At 33.0% G+C, this 19,219-nt stretch overlaps 1 protein-coding gene across 3 annotated transcripts in view; it reads left to right on the top strand.

The window, feature by feature from the left end:
• Positions 1-19,219, top strand: part of HERC2 (HECT and RLD domain containing E3 ubiquitin protein ligase 2) — a 213,766-nt gene that overhangs the window by 38,230 nt on the left and 156,317 nt on the right. For 2 of the 3 annotated variants that reach the window (XM_051984643.1, XM_051984641.1), the window contains exons 5-9: positions 11,837-12,056; positions 14,129-14,229; positions 14,864-15,020; positions 16,356-16,466; positions 17,013-17,184. In XM_051984643.1, the coding sequence (XP_051840603.1) occupies positions 11,837-12,056; positions 14,129-14,229; positions 14,864-15,020; positions 16,356-16,466; positions 17,013-17,184 (761 nt within the window). The remainder of the gene's footprint in view (positions 1-11,836; positions 12,057-14,128; positions 14,230-14,863; positions 15,021-16,355; positions 16,467-17,012; positions 17,185-19,219) is intronic. The other variant, XM_051984642.1, reaches the window with a different exon arrangement.

The raw sequence follows: 19,219 nt of genomic DNA on the forward strand, positions 1-19,219 counted from the left end.
ATGCCAGCTCTGGAACTTAATATGTTTGCAATGTTGGGCAAGTAACTAGCTTCTTTGAATGTGAAATTGAGCGTTGGTCTAGATGGTTTGTAAAGTATTTTCCAGCTTTATCTTGCTGATTGCCTAAAATTCTTGTTCTAGGGATTATAGCCACGTTTCTTTAGAACTTGGAAATAAAAAGCTTAAAATGGAGATGTTTGCTTAAAACATTGAAATTTATTCACTCCATTTAGTTCAACATTCATTTATTAAATTTTTACTGTGTGCAGAAAAGCCACTAGGCATGTATAAGATGCAAGATAAATAAGATGTGAATTTATAGCCTAGTAGAGATACTGTGTCACAAATATCTAATACAAAGTAGAATGTTTACATGCATAAAGTGCTGTGAGAGTTTGCTTTTAAATGACATGGTAGACATGGCCTTTTAATTGTGTTGTAAGTCAGGCAAAACAAAAATCAATTGGATGAAACTGGAAAGACTTTTTGAGGACAGATCCAGTGGTAGACTTTTGTTTGTTCAAGTATCTACTTCATTATTTTCAGAGAGGTTTATCATCAAGTTGACTTCACGTCGATGAATTATTTGGAAAAGGAATCCTCTTTCTACCCTTCTCTCTCTTCTCCTGCCCCTTCTGATCTCCCTCATCCCCTTAATCCATCATTTTGTGGCTCTGGCAGACATCCTTGGAGGGCAGACTCTGCTTGGGGCAGTTTTGAATTTTTGGTAGTAAAGTATATAAGTTCCAGAGCAAGAGCAGGCATGAAAGAGAGATGCTCTGTGCATCAGAGACCTTTTCTTTCAAATCTACTTCTCTTTCAAACTTCCCTATTGCAGTTGAGAGATTAATATTTGTATCAAAAAAGTTTTTTTTGGAGGGGCATTGACATTTGTGTCTTGAGTATTAGCAATTTTTGTTTTGTGTTTTTTTTGGGGGGGGCGGGGTTTAAAATCATAGGATTTAGAGCTGGAAGGGAGCTTAGAAGTTGTTTAGATCAACTCTCTTATTTTACAAATGGAGAAGTTGAGGTCTAGAGAAAAGTAAGTTTTTCAAGGTCACACAAGTAGTAAATAGTTGATTTGGTTTGGAACCCAAATTTGCATATTTTTAGTTGGAAGAAGCTTTAGAAGGCATCTGGTCTAAATTCCTTACCAGTAGAGAAATACCCTTTTTGAAACTCCTAATTCTTATTTATTCAGTTTCTGTTTGACTACTTTTAGGGATGGGCATGTCACTTTTTTAAAAGGGACTCTTCCATTGTTGGGAACAATTTCATAGGGAAGGGCATTTAACAGTTGGCAGTGAAATCTTCCACTCTGGGGCTCTCCCTTACCATTTTGTTTCTGCCTCTTAGAGCAAATATTTAATCAGCTGTGCAAAAGTCATAACCTTAGTAAATACTTCTTCAGGGGCCACTTTTATAGCAAATAGAATATGAAAAAATATTTATGTTGTGTGTAAAGCACTGTGCTACGACTTATGGATATGCAAAGTATTAAACTGAAGGAGTTTATAGTCTTGACATAAGAGAATTAGTTATTCAGTTAACAAGCATTTATTAAATATTTCTTATGTGCCTAGTATTTTCCTAGGCTCTTTGCTCTCAGGGAATTTATGTACATATATATAAACATTCTTTTGGAGGAGACAACATATGCATTGGTATACACAAAATAAATAAGTATATATAAAGGTAGTTAAGTAGAGGAGCCTAGCAGTAGAAATTAGGAAAGCCTATTTATGGGAGGTGGTGTTGAAGTTAATCTTGAAAAAAGTAAGGGATTATTATGTGAAGTCAAGATGAAAAGGGAATGCTTTGTCTTCTTGAGAAGTAGCTTGTAGAAATGCTTAGAAACAGAAGATTGAGTGCCATGTGTGAAGAATAGAGAGAAGACCAGTGTGGGTGGATTGTTTAGAGCAATTAGGAAAAGTGAAGAACAAATAATGAGATCGGAAAAGGTAAGTGGTGATCAGTTAATAAAAGATCTTTGAAAGCTAAGTGGAAGAATTTATATGTTATCCTAGAGACAATAGAGGGCCACTGGAGTTTATTAGTTAAGTGAGTGACATGGTTAGTCAGTTTAGAACTGAATTCAGTTGGCATAGAGAGAAACTTGCAACAGGGACATCAAGTAGGAGGTTATTGCAGTAGTTTGAGAGACCTTTGATGAATTAGTGTGGTGCCTATGAGTAAAAAGAAGAGAATAGATTTAAGAGAATCTGTAAAAGTAGAAGCATAAAGAATTTGGGAGCTGATTTGGATATGTAGGCTGAGAGTTGTGCTCTTCTTAGAATCCAGACCTTCCTTCTTTGGGCTCTAGGCATTTTCATCAACTGTTTCTATTGCCTGAAATGCTCAACATTCTCCATCCCTGCTCCCCATTTTTACTTTATAGCCTCCTTCAGGTTCTAGCTAAAAGCCCACCTATATAGGAAGCTTTTCCCAATCTTTTTTCATTCTAGTGCCTTTTCTCTGTCGAATATTTCCTATTTATTCTGTATATAGCTTGTTTGTATATAATTGTTTTCATGTTATTTTTCCCCTTAGATTGTGAGCTCCTCTAGGGAACTGTCTTTTATTTTGTATTGCTAGAGCTTAGCACAGTGACTGACACATTGTAGGTAATTAATATTTATTGACTTAATATTTGATTCCACTTCAGCCTTTGGAGCCTGCTTATTCAGCTTTCCTTAGAAATACTGTGAATTATCAATTGATACTAGTTATTTTTTATATCCTTAGAAAATAAATAGGCATGATATTTTCCTTTATTGTTCAGCTCCAGACAAAATAAAACAAGAACCTCAGTCATTAGATCAAATAGACAATGTCTCTTTTATTCCAGAACAGAGTTCTCTTGATTCAAAATTGACTTGTCCTTGGAAAGGGGTTGAGGTGGAGACAATATTTACCTTCAGAGCTGATAGCGTGAATATAAAAGACACATAATGTTGCCTCCAGCCCTCAAAAGGACAAAGTTGAACAGGGAGGTGGAATCTAGCAAGAAGGAATATAGGATTGAAGAAGCATAAATAGAGCTGGGAGGGATCAATTGGTCAGTCCCCTACCCCATTTATGTTATAGGTTTAAGGGATTTATATAGAGGAAGCTTAAATGAGCTTAAAGCTTAAAACAAAAATTATTGAATTATAGTGGCTAGAACAGCAGTGGTTTAGAAAAGGAAAGATTTAATTTTCTAGATAACTCGTTTATCAACAGCTTTACTTGGTTTTGATCCATGGAATATTGTACCCCCTTATGCTTCTCCTCCCACCTTGAACTTCCTTTTATGGGTTGTTTTCACCTCTTTAGATTGTAAGATTCCTGAGTTTTCAGTGACTGTGTTTCATTTTTCTTATTTGTATCCTTAGCAGTTAGCATAGTGCCAGGCACATAGTAGGCACTTAATAAATGTTTATTGAGTTGAATTCTATTTTGGATATATTGAATTTGAGAAGGTTATAGAATATACAATTTGAAATGTCAGATAGACATTTGGTGACGTAAGACTGGACTCAGGAGATTGGAAGAAAGGAGGGTAGAGTGGAAGATGATGGCAAGAGTTTGGAATGAAGAGGCGGGCTTATATGTATTATCTTCAGTTTTTATAGTAAAAAGCAGAAGATCAGAGCCCTCACCTGGAGTAGAATGAGGTATAGGAAGCTTGTAGAGAGAAGAAGTTTGAAACAATTTCTTTAAGGAAAAGGGCACTGAATGAGAAAAAGAGAACGGTAAAAGGATTTCCTGGCTTCATTGAGAGTTCATTTGGGGTTAGATAATACTGATTTGAAATGGATTTCATAATTTTCTCTAGCTGTATTCACTGGAGGGGAGGAGGCAGGTGGTAGGGAGTAATCTCCATAATTGGGGTTTGATAGCACATTAGTATTGAGAAGTCATGAGGCAAATGATTTGAGAGTAGAACTGCTTACTCATAGGGGAGACATTGGGAAGGGAGAAAAATACAACCAAAACAAATTTAGGAGAAATATATCATAAGGCTAAATAGAATGATAGGAAGTAGGGATCAAACAGATGAATATCAGAATTTCTTATTGAAGATTGAACAATTGTGGGTGGTGGAAAGATCTAAACTGTAACTATCCTTGTATGGTTGAGATGTGGTAGAAGTTGAATAGGAGTTGAATTAATAAAGGAACACATCTGTGTGTGCATACATGTATATTAAGTACCTATGTACCAGGTACTGTGCTGAGTACTTTTTGATACAGAAAGGCAGAGGACAGTCTCTGTCTACAAGGAGTTCACAGTCTAACAGGGGAGATAAGCCAACAAAAACGTATTGACAAGTAATATATAAGATTAATTGAAAATAACTAAAAGAAGGAAAGGCATTAGAATTGAGAGGTTGGGAAAGGCTTTCTTAAGAAGAAAGTTTAGTTTTAGTTTAGTTTAGTTACAAGGAAGCAATGGAAATCAGTGGCTAGAGATGACAGAGGAGAACATTCCAGATATGGGAACAGTTAGAGGAAATTCCTGAAACCAAGAGATTGAAACAGACCAGGGGGAGGCCAGTGTTGCTGGGTTAAAGAGGATGGTGGCAGGCAATATGATGTAAGAAGAGCAGAAAGGTCAGAGAGGCATGAAGGACTTTACACAGAGCAAATAGAAGATTTTGCATTTAATCTGATGGGCTGCCACTGGAATTTATTAAAATATATGGGTGACATGGTTGAATTTGTACTTTAGAAAATTCACTTTGATAGCTGAATGCAGGATAGATCAGAATGGGGAGAGACTTGAAATAGGAGGCCCTCCCAATAGGCTATCACAGTAGTTGAATTCAGAGGTGTGATGAAGGCTAAAGCAGGATGGCCCAGTATCAGAGGAGACAAGGAGATGCAATCAAAAGATGCTGCAAAGGTAAAGTTGACAGTTCTTGGCAACAGTTTGGATATGGGGATAAGAGCGAGTGAAGAATTGAAAATGACATCTAGGTCGACAGTAATAGGACAGATAGAAGTGGGGGGAGGGTTTTTGGGAAAGATAATGAATTCACTTTTGGAAATGTTGAGTTGAAGATGTCTACTGAATATACAGTTTGAGTTGTCTGAAAGGGAATTGGAGTTGTGAGATCAGCAGAGAAAATGAGGCAGGAAAGGAAGATTTGAGAATAATCAGCTTAGACTTGTAATATTGATGAGATCACCATCTGAAGTAGTTAGATAAAAGAACTCTGGAAGAAGAAAAGAAGGGACCATATCTAACCATTTGGTTCTCCATAGTTAGAACCTATGAACTGGATGAAGTTCCAAGAAAGGATATTGAGAAAGGGCTAGGAGGAAGAACCAGAAGAGAGGAGTGTCTCAAAAAACTCTCCTAGAAGAGTATTGAGGGTAGGGTAATCAAAAATGTCAAAGGCCACAAAGGGGGTAAAGAGCATTATGATGGAAAAAAATACCACTAGATTTGACAATTAAAAGATCAATGATAACTTGATTGTAAGGAATTAAGAAGTATGAAAGGAAAGGAGTTATATATTAATAAATGCATTCCATTAAGGCAAGAGAAAAGAAAAAATATTAAGTTAGTGATTTTGAGACATAAGACGTAGCTAAAAGAAAGCTCACTTTGAGAACAGTGGCATTTTAATGACTTAAAAGCAATATCATTCCCTCTGATCATTTATTAAGCAGAAGGGTGACATAGGTTTTGTATACAAAATACTGAACATCATTTCTTAAAACATACATTTAAATAATATCATGCACAGTACAGTATATGTATAGCTAATGGAGAAAGAAAATTTAGCCAGAGTGAGGGCTGTTTTGTATTGTTTATATCCTGGATAGTTTAATGATATATCCTGGATTGATAGTTTAAGGATAATGAGCCTCTCTAATTAGCTAGATTTCCAATTAGCAGATTTCATTTGTGACTGGGCCAATATTGAAAACTGTCATGGGTAGGTAGACCTTAAAATAACTTGCATTCCCATTGTGTAGCTTTCAAGAACTCAGGATCATCAGGCATTAGTGTAGGGCTTTCTTCAAAGCGTATTCTAAAATTATGTTTTTTAGATAGTATGTCAGATTTTTCTCATGTTTGTCTACTTAAATACTTCCTCAGGTTAATTTTCTGTTCTATGATGAAAAATGCTGGTAAAAGTTAATTAATTGGAAACTCGTTATTTAAGAAGTTTTCAGTAATTTTAGAAATTTTGCTCAGGATTGAATTCAAAATTCTTTTGTGTGAATTTGTGAAGAAAAAAGGAAGATGAATAGTATAGGGAAGATTGCACAGGGAAATAATTGATACTTAGGAGAATTAGCCATTTCAAAATGTTTGGGATGTAAATAAATACTGTTACTTTAGTAAACTGATAATCATTTAAAGCAGGGTAGTGTTTATATGGTTAGTATTGTCCTAGTAAGAAGAACTACATTTTAAAAAGAAACATTTAGTAATTCAGGCTTTATAGTATTGTAGTTGTTTAATATGCTTTTCCTCCATTAATGCCTTTCAAGTGAAGTTTTATTATAATTTGCTTTATTTGAGTGAAAGGTAAGTAATTGTACCCATATTATTCTTAGTCTTTGCTGTTATTCCATGTTTTCACTTTCTAAATAAATAGCATATTGGTTACATTTTCCTTAAGAAGTATTTTCTGTAATGGAATTAATTTTGGCATTGTTGTTTTATTGATTGTTTTCATCATGTACAAGTATACTGTTTTATACTTGCTGATACACAAATCTGCATAGTGGAAATATATAAATGATCCATTATTTGATTGATTCCTTTTGAGTTAAATTTCCCTTTTTCTCCATTACTCTTTAAGGAAAAAAAAAGATACTTAAAGATTGGGCCCCTTACAAGTTAAAAGAAAAAATCCTAATGAAATTAATTAAAAGCATATAACTATAGTATCAAGTTAAGTGTAATGGTTAAGGGTTATTTTTAAGTCCTGTTTTTAATTTACAGTTGTTTTTCTCTGGTAGACTTTAGGAACTGGTACTCTTTTCTTTAACTTTTTACAGGTAGTTTCTTAAGTATGATTATAAAAGGTGACATTTACTGATTAAACTATAGAATGTAGAATAAATTACATTTAGCTTACTGATGTAAACAGTTGTAACCTATTTTTACCCAAACAAATTGTGGGACTTTTATAATTACCAAAAAAATTGAAGTTTGGCCTCATTGCCAGTTTTTAGGTTGAGTGATATATATATATTTAAAGATAATTTCAGTAATAATTAGCAACAGTGACCATTTATCTAGTACTATAAAGGTTTTTTATATCTAATAACTACTTTTTAGCTATACATTGCTGTGTGAAGTATTTGGGACAAAGTAAAATAGTTATTTTATTGATAGATCTAATTAAAAAATCTTTTTATATCTTTTAAACCTTTTAATATCATTTTGCTTTTGTTCCTCTTTCACTGAGCAGTGTGGGAAAAAGCAATCCTGAAAAATAAAGTCCTTAATTCATAGATGGTTTGTCAGTTGTATTGATCATAGTTTTAAAAGTCTTTCAATTTTTTTTTCTATAATGTTATAGTATAAATTGTTTCTTTAGTTTATTTACTTCATCTTAGTTAATAGAAATCTTTCCGGTTTCCTCTGAAACTATTTCATAATTTCTCTGACATAATTTATTACATTCATATGCCACAGTTTATAGCCATTTCCCATTTTTAGGAGGATACATCTTTATTTTCTAGTTTTTACCTACCACAAAAAAGTTGCTGTAAATATTTTTCTATTTATAAAGTCCTTTTCCCCTTTCTTTTCTTTGGAGAATAGGCCTAGTAGACAGCTGGGTCAAAAGAGTTGCATAGTTTAGTAATTTTCAGCCCATAGATATTAAAAAAAGCTTTAATAGTATATTCTTCCAATTACTTGTAAAGATGGTTTTCAACATTCTTATAAGATTTTGAGTTCCTCCTCTTCCTCCCTTGCCTCCTCCTTCCCCAAGACAGCAAGCAATCTGATAATAATGTACAATCATTTTTTAACATTTCCATATTAGTCATATTATATAAGAAAAATCAGACCAAAAGGGGGGGGAGGGGAGGAAGAAATACAAGAAAGAAAGGAAAAAAACTAATAAACAAAAAGGTGAAAATAATATGCTTTGATCTACATTCATTCTCCATAGTTCTCTCTCTGTATATGGATGACATCTTCAGTCACAAGTCTATTGGAATTGCCTTTAATCACCGCATTGCTGAGAAGAGCCCAGTTCATCACAGTTGATCAGCATATAATTTTGTTGTTGCTGTGTGCAATGTTTTATTGGTTCTGCTTATTTCACTCAGCATTCAAGTTCACGCAAGTCTCTTCAGACTTTTTGAAATCAGCCTGTTCATCATTTCTTATAGAACAATAATGTTCCATTTCATTTATATGCCATACTAATGGAGGGGCATCATTTTTGCACATGTGATTCCTTTTCCTTTTTTTTATTCTTTAGGATACAGACCCAAGCAGTGAGACTGCTGAAACAAAGGGTATGCACAGTTTGATAGCACTTTGGACATACTTTCAAATTTCTCTCTAGAATTGTTGGATCATTTCACAATTCCTCTCACAATGCATTAGTGTCCTATTTTTCCTGCACACTCTCTGACATTTATTTTTATCTTTTCCTGTCATCTTAATCTGACAGGTGTGAAGTGGTACCTCAGAATTGTTTTAATTTGCATTTCTCTAATCTAAAGTGACTTAGAACATGTTTTCATGTGACTAGAAACGGCTTTAATTTCTTCACCAGAAAATTACTCTCTTTTGACCATTTATCAATTGGGGAATGACTTGTATTCTTAAAAATTTGATTCAGTTCTCTATATTTTAGAAATGAGGCCTTTATCAGAGGCACTGTCTGTAAAGAAATTTTCACAGCTTTCTACTTCCCTTCTAATGTTGGCTGCATTGGCTTCGTTTGGCCAAAAACTTTAATCGAAATTATCCATTTTGCATTATTATTATTATTATTGTTGTTAGTATTAATTCTTATATCAGTGTGTACATCATTCATTCCCTAATTGTAATCTACTGTTGAATTCTCTCTTGTAACAGAGAAAATAAAAACAGTTAAACTGTCACTTCCCTATACATAACTCTCTGGATTTTGAATAAAGAATTAGAGTTTTCTCTGTTCCCCATTCCTCCTTTCTTATCTCCAGAAAGTCTCACCAAAACACAAAGAAACAAATCTTGACCTAGTCAGATCATATAATGATGCATTCTATGCCTTTAGTCCCCTATATCTACTACATGAGTTCTTAATCTTGGCTCCTTGGACTGGGAAAAAAAAAAGGCATTTTAATTACCATATTTCAATATTATTAAGTTCCTTTGTAATCCTATATTATTTTGTGCATTTAAAAACATTATTCTGAGAAAAGGTCCATAAACTTTACCTGACTACCAAATATAGGTGAGAGTGGTGCTGTCAGTGACACACAAAAATGTTTAAAAAAAAAATGGTTGCTCAACTGAGAGAAGGGGAGGGATTTTTCATAAGTGTTGTCAAGATTAGCTCCTGAGTTTTGATTTTTTTTTTGGTGTTTTTTTTTTCCTCTTATGCTATTGTGATCATTCTGGGTTTTTTTTCCCCTGATTCTGTACATCTCACTAGGAGTTTATTGTTTTCCCAATTCGTTTGAATTCCTTATATTCATTATTTTTTTACTGGATTGGAATTTCATTGCATATTAATATTGCAAATTTTTTCAAACTTTCTCCAATTGAGGCGAATCTACTTTGTTTTTAGTTTTTTGTTTCCATTAAAAATTTTTTTTCATTATCATATGACCAAAACATCATGTATTTGTCAATATATACTCACATTTATTATTATTATTTATACTCATATTTATTATTATTAATGCTACTTCCAGGATTTAATTAATTCACAACTCCACCAACAATATACCACTAGTTTAGTTTTCTTAAAATATTGCTTTTGGGATTAGAATCTTCAGTAGTTCTAAAAGGAATCAGTCACATTCTTTGTATATAATATTTAATAATTAGCATGTAAATGAATTAGGTGACAGACAAATTCTTGGCCCCTACTGCTTTTTGACCCACTGCCTATTTCTGTTTTATCATCTGTTATATTCATTCTTAGCTCCAGTGAACATGTCTTACTTGATTCTTGACTTTTTTCATTGCCATCATCCTGTTCACTTTCTTTTCTTTCTATTCTCCAACCTTTACTTTATTTTGGAATCTTTTGCGCTCTCTCTCTCTGTCTCTCTCATCTTTCTCATCACCCTTTATATCTTGTTAAACTTTAATCTTAGGTTACTCCAACACCTTTCACTTCCACTTCTACTCCCATTCTGTTGAATGGTGCTGGAGAAAACTCATGCCATTTTACTGACTGAGTCTCCCTATGCACTTATATCTAATCTCTTCTGGTCCCTAACAGAAGCATGTCAATCTTTTAAACTACTCTGTAATTGATTCTCTTTCCTATTCACCACTATTCAGTTGAGTGGAATATAGAATTTTTTCAAACTTCTTGCTAGTACTCATCTCCCTCATCTGAAAAATCTTTCCTCATACTTTATGATAATGTCAAGGTTATGATTTTAAATAGATGCTTAATATATATTGAGTTGAATCATTGAGAATATCTTAGTAAAAATGGTTGCAAGGCAACCATAAGGGAAACTTTGAACTAGTGAAAGATATCTCTAAGTGAGAATGAAATGTGGTTTTGACTCCTGTCCCATTCATGAGAATGTTGTTATCATTAAGAATAAAAAATATTTCTGCCAATATTTCTTGCTTGTAAACTTGAAGTTTTCTAAAGTCTGTCCACAAGCCAATGATGCTTCTTTTGATTTTTTCATACATAATACATTGAAAATGGTGTAAAGAAATTTTACTACATGTTAGTCACAAAGGCCCTTGGTAGCTTTCCAGAATAATATGTTAGTATAAACAAAGTACACCATAAATAGTTCCCTTGTATAACAGACAAAATTTTATTTTCTTCCTTACCACTTTTCAGTATCATGGTGATTCTATTTTAATATTTCAGCTGTAGATATACAGATGTGAATAAGCAACAATTTGTTTAAAGAGAACCTGGAGATTTTTATGTCCTCTGTTCTCAATTTGAGTTAATTAATGTGGTAGTGAAAAAAATTAATGTGATTTCTTAGACTGTGTTGCTAGAAGTATATTGCATAGAAAGAAGGGCCTCCATGCTTGATGCCAGTTTAGATAGTATATTACTAAGCTGGAATATTACTATATAGAAGTGTAGGTACTTACAATAGTTAGAGAATTCATCACTGACTTATTAAGGGCAGGACCTTGTTTGAAAGGGGGATGTTTAGTTTGAAGCAGAAGACTTACTGTATTCTCATATTTGAAAGAGTTTTTTCCTGGAAATGGGATTTTACTTTTTGTATCAGACCCAAAAGGGAGAATAGGGAGCAGTGGATGGAAGCTCTAGGACAGAAGTGAGGAGCCTTTTTATTCCTGCCATTTGGGTTTTTTGGATATTTATGTATTTTTATTGGATATATCATATATTATGTATTATACATTATTATTGGATATTTATAACATCATTCTTGGGCCATACAAAATTAACAACTTACAGAACTCAGGCAGTGAGAGTTTATTGTACCTAGTCTTCCATTCATCATCACTTGTGATTGCTTTGGCAAATGATTTTGAGGGCCTTATATAGCTCTGGAGCCATCTTTGCTCCAGGCCCTAATGTAAATAAACATATAAGAATAAGAAGTATGCTGAAATTAAATGAGTTTATATATCACATTTAGGATATAAAGACATACACTTGATCTTGAGTTATGTTTTCTCATTATTCTCTTAGATGTGAATGAGTTGAAAGAGTGCCTTTATGTGCTAGTGAAAGAACAGCAAACTCTTGCTACACAGATGGCTACAACAACTCTTTCAGCAGTGAGGCTAAAGCAGAGGCTGGTTATACTGGAACGATATTTCATTGCACTGAATAGAACTGTTCTTCAGGAAAATGTGAAAGTTAAGTGGAAAAGCAACAGTATTCCTTTACCTACTGTCGACAAAAAAAGGTAATAAGTGAAAAAATTTCTAATTCTTTTGTATTCTAAATTTATATGTAAATTCTAAATAAACAGACCAAACTATTGGTTATTACAAAAACTTGTTTTTAGCTCAGAAAACTGTTTATGATATTCTTTGGAGAACTTGGTGGAGTCAGTAGTTATGTTGCGTATGTGGAGGTAGGATTTTACAGCTCTGGCTTCTGCAATATCTTTTATACCCATCTTCTCTCTTTCCACTGACCTCACAGCTCAGGCCTTCCAGTCCTTCCAACTTCGATCATTTCAATTGCCTCCTAATAGATTGCCCTGACTCTAGTCTATTCCCTTTCCAGTCTGTTTTCTACATAATTGCCAAATTAATATTCCTAAAACATGGATCTGATGATATCATTTTCCCTACTTAGAAATCTTTTAATAACTAATTCTCTGTGATAAAATAGAGAAGTTTAAAGTTTAAGGCTTCTTTTCTTTTTCTGGTATTTCACTCATAAACTTACTTGCTGTTTGTGGTACATGATATTCCATCTCCTACTTTATGCCTTTGTACAGGTGAGGTGCCTCTTCCCTCCAATATCTTAATGCTATCCTTCTTTACTTCCCATTTCAGAGCCTTCATTTAAGGTGCACTAGTTTAAGCGCCAAATTATATAGAAGGTTTTTCCTGATACCTTCTTCCCCCCACTATTAGCCCAGGTACTAGCATTCTTTCCCTCTTGAAAGGGACACTTTATCAGACACTTACATACATACATATATGTGTGTATGTATATACACACACATGTATGTATATTCAGATAGATGTATATTTATATATACATATATGTACACACAAACATGTATATACAGATCTATATACACACACATACATACATATGTGTATATCTGGGAGTGTGTGTATGTTTCTTTTCATGTTTATTTCTATGCAAGTTTTATCTTCCCAGTAGAATATAAACTTCTTGAGAGTAGAGATTATTTTAGTTTTTTGTTTGAAAGTAAGGGAAGAATATATTGGATCTATGTAGGACCAGGAGTTCTGAACTGCTCACTTACTGCAGCTTACTGCAGAATGTGGTACTAGATAGCTTTCAGTGTTCATGTTCACTTTTGATTTTGTATAATCACTCAATTTTTAAAAAATTTCATCTTCATTAATGATATACTTCCCATTTTAATTTTTTGATAGTATTTTTCCCCCCCAAATACACATAATTTTCAACATTCATTTTTGTAAGACAATGTGTTTCAAATTTTTATCCTTCCTTCCATTACTTTCTCCCCTCCTCAAGGCAAGCCCTGATATAGGTTAACTATGTATAATCCTTTTAAATATCTTTATTTTGTCATGATGAATCATTCAATTTTCAAAGTTAAAATTATAGTTCCGGTCTCCAATGGAGTGTAATAGAGGAGGAAATAATAGTGTCAAAGGCAGGAAAAAATGCAGATGAATCTGTGAGAAGGTCATGAATTACATTCAAAGAAAGACCCTTTAGTTTAATTCAAAATACTTTTCTTAGGCACTTCCTGTCTCCACACTAATGAGCTTTGTGGGCTGGATAAGGCTATTTGCAGGATCTATCAATTCAGTTGTATAGGGAACTTTGTATTGAGGAAACTTTTCTGTATTAATACTGATCCGCATTGTCTATGTAACTAATTATTTCCCAGAATCTCTATATGTCAAAGGTATCACTTTAATCTTGGTCTTTTCCCTTCTGAAGTTGGCTCTTTGTCCACTATGTGACATAGTTCACCGAACTTTAAAAATTAAGACACAGCCATTGCTTGTAATGAATTAATGGCTCAGTAGAAATGAAAAATTTCACTACTGCAGGTAGATTTGTTTCCCTTCATTAACATATTGAGAGTATATTGAATTCCTTTGGGAGAAAATACAGTATTTCATGATAATGCCACCAATGATGAATTTGTGGAGGGTAACACAGGGTACTATGCTTTTTATATATTTCTTCTAACTACAATTATTAGATTAATTTTGAAGTGATAAAAGTTAAAAAGTTAATTTCATGTGAATTGTGACAAGACAGTATAAAGGATTTTCTTTTGTTTGGTTATAGTTCTAGACCTATAGGAAAAGGTGTAGAAGGACTTGCAAGAGTTGGATCCAGAGCAGCTCTTTCATTTGCTTTTGCATTCCTACGCAGAGCTTGGCGGTCAGGTAAAGTTGAGTTACATTTTTTAATTTCCAAAAAGATGCTCTTTTCCCTCCCATCTATTGTGTAAAGAAGTCAGGAGAACTGGGTGCTAGTCTTCTAGTAAATATATCTATGATTATATTTAAATTTTATGGATCTCAATTTTCTCTTTTTTTATTTTGAAGTCTCTACTTTTTTTTTGGTTTAAGTAGTGTATGATTCCAAAGTAAATCTCATATTCTAAACAGCAACTAATCAGGTGACATAAAAACTGATTTTTTTGGGTATAATTTACTTTATAAAAGATTATGAAGTTAATAATTCTTACATGACATTTTTTATAACCAGAAATGCTGTTGAGAAAAAGAGTTTTTCTATAACATAATAAAAATACTTTAGTCAATGTGGGCTACTCTCTAGAATGTACTTTGTGCTTTTCTACCTCTGAGCCTTCCTTTTAGAAGTCCAGATGATCAAAATCTATAATATTCTATTTATGCATCAGTATCCCCCTTACAAGATGACTATAATCTTACATAAGAACAGGGACCACACTTGTATTTTATTTAAACACTTGATCTCTTTTAGTACATACTAGAGTACCTTGTTCTCTAGGAGTGCTTAATGATGTTGGTTGAATTGAATTGGTTCTTTTAGGGGAAGATGCCGATCTATGCAGTGAATTGTTACAGGAGTCTCTTGATGCCTTGAGAGCCCTACCAGAAGCATCTCTTTTTGATGAGAGCACTGTGTCATCTGTTTGGTTGGAAGTAGTGGAGAGAGCAACGAAATTCCTAAGGTCTGTTGTTACTGGGTAAGTTTATTTTCCATATTTATTGAATTAGGTTATATCACATGATTCATGGTCCAGTTTTTAATTATTATCTAATTCCTAAGTTAAGTTATTATCTCAGTAAATCCTAATAAAGCCTTTTTTAAAGCTTCTTAAAAAATTTTTTTTTAAAGCATAGTATTTTGTACATAATAGACAATTTAGTAAATATTTATTGCATTCAATTTAGTATTTTGTACATAATAGACAATTTAGTAAATATTTGTTGAATTCAATTGAAAACTTGTAATTTTTTCTGTATGGTGATAGATCAGAATCATCTCTCATAGGTAATATTTATTCCCCCCTAGATATTGGTAAACAGTTTGAATGGATGTTTTGGGCTTAACATCCAGAGTTCATTCAGAGTGATTGACTTTATATAATTGATCATGAAAGTGTTCCACCTATATTTACTTAAGGTGAAATTTGTAACTCTCATAAATTGTATAAATACTTTTATTTTGAATTTTTAAGATATTGTATTATTAGGAACATGTATTCAGTATGAACTTAAGTAGAAAATATTTTAAGATACTCTTTTCACACCTCAAAGTTTTATACACACCCAAAATGATGATGTGTTTACATGTTTTAAGTGATATTTAAAGTATAAAATTAAATCTACTTCACAAAATTAAATAACTGTGTTTGAACTTAATTTAAAAAATTTATTTGTAATAGTGATTAGACATTAGGATATTTAATAGTAATATAAATTAATTACTTATGAGTTATATAAAAATAAAGTCTAAGAAGTTATTCTTAGCTCAGAAATGAGAATAAACTTTAGGAATTTGGGATTCTTAGGAAAGTGCAAGAAATCTATTCTTATTCAGTAATCTAATTCAGTAATTCAGAAATCATGGAAACTAAATTTCATTAAAAGTAAAAATATATCTAAATATTCCTATTCATATTATGTAAAGTAACCTATTAAAGAAATTGTCTTTGATTGATAATGGAATAAGAAAGTTTATGCTTTAGAAACTTTGTATCTTTTTTAAAAGTTGAGTTAATTAAAATAAAGCCTAGCTTTAGAACATTTATCTTTAAATAATATAGATGCAAATACTTCTTTGGCCTTCATCTGTAAAACATAGAAAATATGAATTTTCTAAATATCTCTCCAAAGATTTATAGCTAGTCCATTGTTTTATAAAATCACTATTGGAAACTTCAGAAACTTGTTTTACTTCATTGTAAATTTTATGGGGTGGGGAGGAGGATTGAAACTTATTTTATAATAAATGTGCATATCATCTTTTCTATTACTATAAAGTTTTCCTGAATCAATTAATTTTTCTTTTGAAATAGTGATGTTCATGGAACTGCAAGTACCAAAGGACCAGGAAACATTCCGTTACAAGACCAGCACTTAGCACTTGCCATATTGTTAGAGTTGGCTGTGCAGAGAGGCACTCTAAGGTGAGGAATGTAATAATCTCTCTTTAAACTCTGTTTTAAAAAATTTTAAGTGAACTTTATATTTATCAGAACATGAGTAATCCAGGGATGTTTTTCTTTCATTTTCTTTTGTGTTAGTAGTTGTACCCTATTTGACAATTAAAGGGCCTTTGAAAATACCCTTTTTAATACAAAACTAAATGTGTTCACATAGTTCCCTTTTGGCCTCCATTTTTTGACATCCAAGAAACTTCTCTGTTTTTATTTACTTATGTTTTAAATATTCTAATTAATTGAGGTAACAGAAATTTCTTGAAGAATGGTTGTATTTTAACATTTTAATACTTGGGACCTTTCTTTTTTCTCCTTTTTCTGATAAACAGAAAGTCTGACAGTGCTTTGTGAAGCTTTGCTCATTTTTGATTTTTGTTAAAAATTCATTTACAAGTGCTAATATTGTTGGTCTTGCTAATACAGAACCTTCATAAATCTTTAATTGTTTTGCTTCAAAAGATTTATGTGACTATTTGATACTTTGATGGGTGACTACCTGTTTTTTTCTTTTAGCCAAATGTTATCTGCCATTATGTTACTACTTCAATTATGGGACAATGGGACGAGGGAAACAGATAATGAACGATCTGCCCAAGGAACTAGTGCACCACTTCTCCCTTTATTACAAAGATTTCAGAGTATAATCTGCAATAAAGATATGCTTAATACTGAAGATGAGATTCAGGTAAATGTGCCTAAGTAGTAATAAATTTGTGTGATTTGAAATAATTAAAGATGCTTACTAATCCCAGCTAATTTGATGAGCTTGGAGTAAGTTGGCACTTTGATTTATGAATGAAAAAGGTGAAAGAACTTTGCAGTCAGAATTATAAAGTGTTGCATCTGGTAATAGCAGCAGAGGGTTGAAGAAGGAAGTCTGGTTGCAAAAAAAACCCTTATAATTTGATATAATAATAATTTGAATAATTTGAAACACACCACTCAATTGAGAAAGTATTTGTTGGTTTGGAGAAATTTGAATAAGCCTCGGATACTTGGTAATCTAATTTAGTATACCTTTTAAGCAGAATTAATTATTTTGAAAATATTAGAATACTTGTTAATTATCTAGGGGCTGCTGACTATGAACATTTAAGAAAACTTAATCCTTCATTAAGCATTTATTATGTACTTATTGTGTACAAGGCACAAAAACAGTGGAATACAGAGACAAGACTGAAAGTTTTTGCTTTCAAGGAGTTTGCACTCTGTATTAGGTTAGAAATTATTTCTATATAACCTTATGCAAAGTCTTTTCAAAATAAGAACTGAAAATTTCTTTTGATTCCCTAAAAAGATTAAAAGAAGTTTCCTTCTGAGAAGCTAGGGAGCTCAGAAAAGACGTCTTGATATTGTGAAGTTCAGAAGATGGGTAGGTTTTGGGGAAAATTTTTGAGTTTGAAATCTTATTTGTTTAGTAGGTGATTGAAATATGTGACTGGAACTCAGAAGAGAAGGTAAGACTGGGTATTTAGACCTGAAAATCATTTAAATAACTGAACTGTAGGAGTTGATACAGTCAAATTTAAAGATAGATAAGGAGAGTATATAGGACAGAGCTTAAAGAAAACCCATGGAGTATGGTATGGATGAAGAACCAACAAAAGATACTAAGAATCATTTGTCAGACAAGTGGAGAACCATATGAGAAATGCCATGGAAACCCATGTGTAATGTCTGTACTAGCTTTCTGGAGGATCTCGGTATCAGCCTGAGTCTTTAAGCTTAGAAGAGGTGGGAATCTAAGATCAAGGACTTGGTGGTATCAAGATCCTCCAGAGAACTAGTCTGGTCATTATACTCATGGCGTATTCTAGGGAATCCAGGAACTGAGGACAAATGGTTTTAAAAAGTCCAAAAAGGATGAAAATTAAGGATATCAGCTTTGACCATTATTATAGGATCATTGGCAATTGGAGAGAGTAACTTTATTTAAGAATTTAGATCAGGAGCCATATAATAAAGGGTTTGGAATAGAGAGGGAAGAAAGGAAGGAGAGGCACTTATTGTGAACATCTTTTTTTAGTGAACTTAACTGTAAAGGGGAAGAGAGATAAAGGTTGATACCTAGCAGAAATGGCATAATTTAATGATTTTTTTTAAAAGATGGGGATCTGTGGAGACTTGGACAAATTTATAGGTAATCCAAGAAGCCAGTGGTTAGAAAGACACCAAATATTAGAGAGAGGAAGGGACAGATAATAGTGCAGGCAATCTTCAGCAGAAGAGAGGGAAGAGATGGAATCAAGGCACATATAGAGGGGGTTGACTTTGACATGGAAAAGGACCAACTTTTCTTCAAACATGGATCTGAAGAGAACCAGAGGAGAGGGTGGGGGAGAGTACTGTCAAGGGGTAAGAAAGATAAAAGAGAACTTACAGCAGGTAGCCTTGACTTGCTTTGTAAAGCATGATGCAAAGTCTTTGCATGAGAGAAGAGGAAGATGGGCATCCTGGAATATTAAAGGGGAGAAGAAAACCATCCGCTGTGGTGAGGGTTCAGATCAGAGAACAGCTGTGAAGGATGGCTTTGCTCCTTTAAGGACCCAGTTAAGATGAGATAACAGATATGTATCATGAACCCAGTTGGCACAATGTTTTTTTTTCTTTTTCTTTTTCTTTCTTTTTTTTTTTTTTATTATAGCTTTTTATTTACAAGATATATGCATGGGTAATTTTTCAGCATTGATAATTGCAAAACCTTTTGTTCCAATTTTTCC

Source organism: Antechinus flavipes, chromosome 3 (genome assembly GCF_016432865.1).
Source record: "Antechinus flavipes isolate AdamAnt ecotype Samford, QLD, Australia chromosome 3, AdamAnt_v2, whole genome shotgun sequence".
NCBI classification, from domain to species: domain Eukaryota; kingdom Metazoa; phylum Chordata; class Mammalia; order Dasyuromorphia; family Dasyuridae; genus Antechinus; species Antechinus flavipes.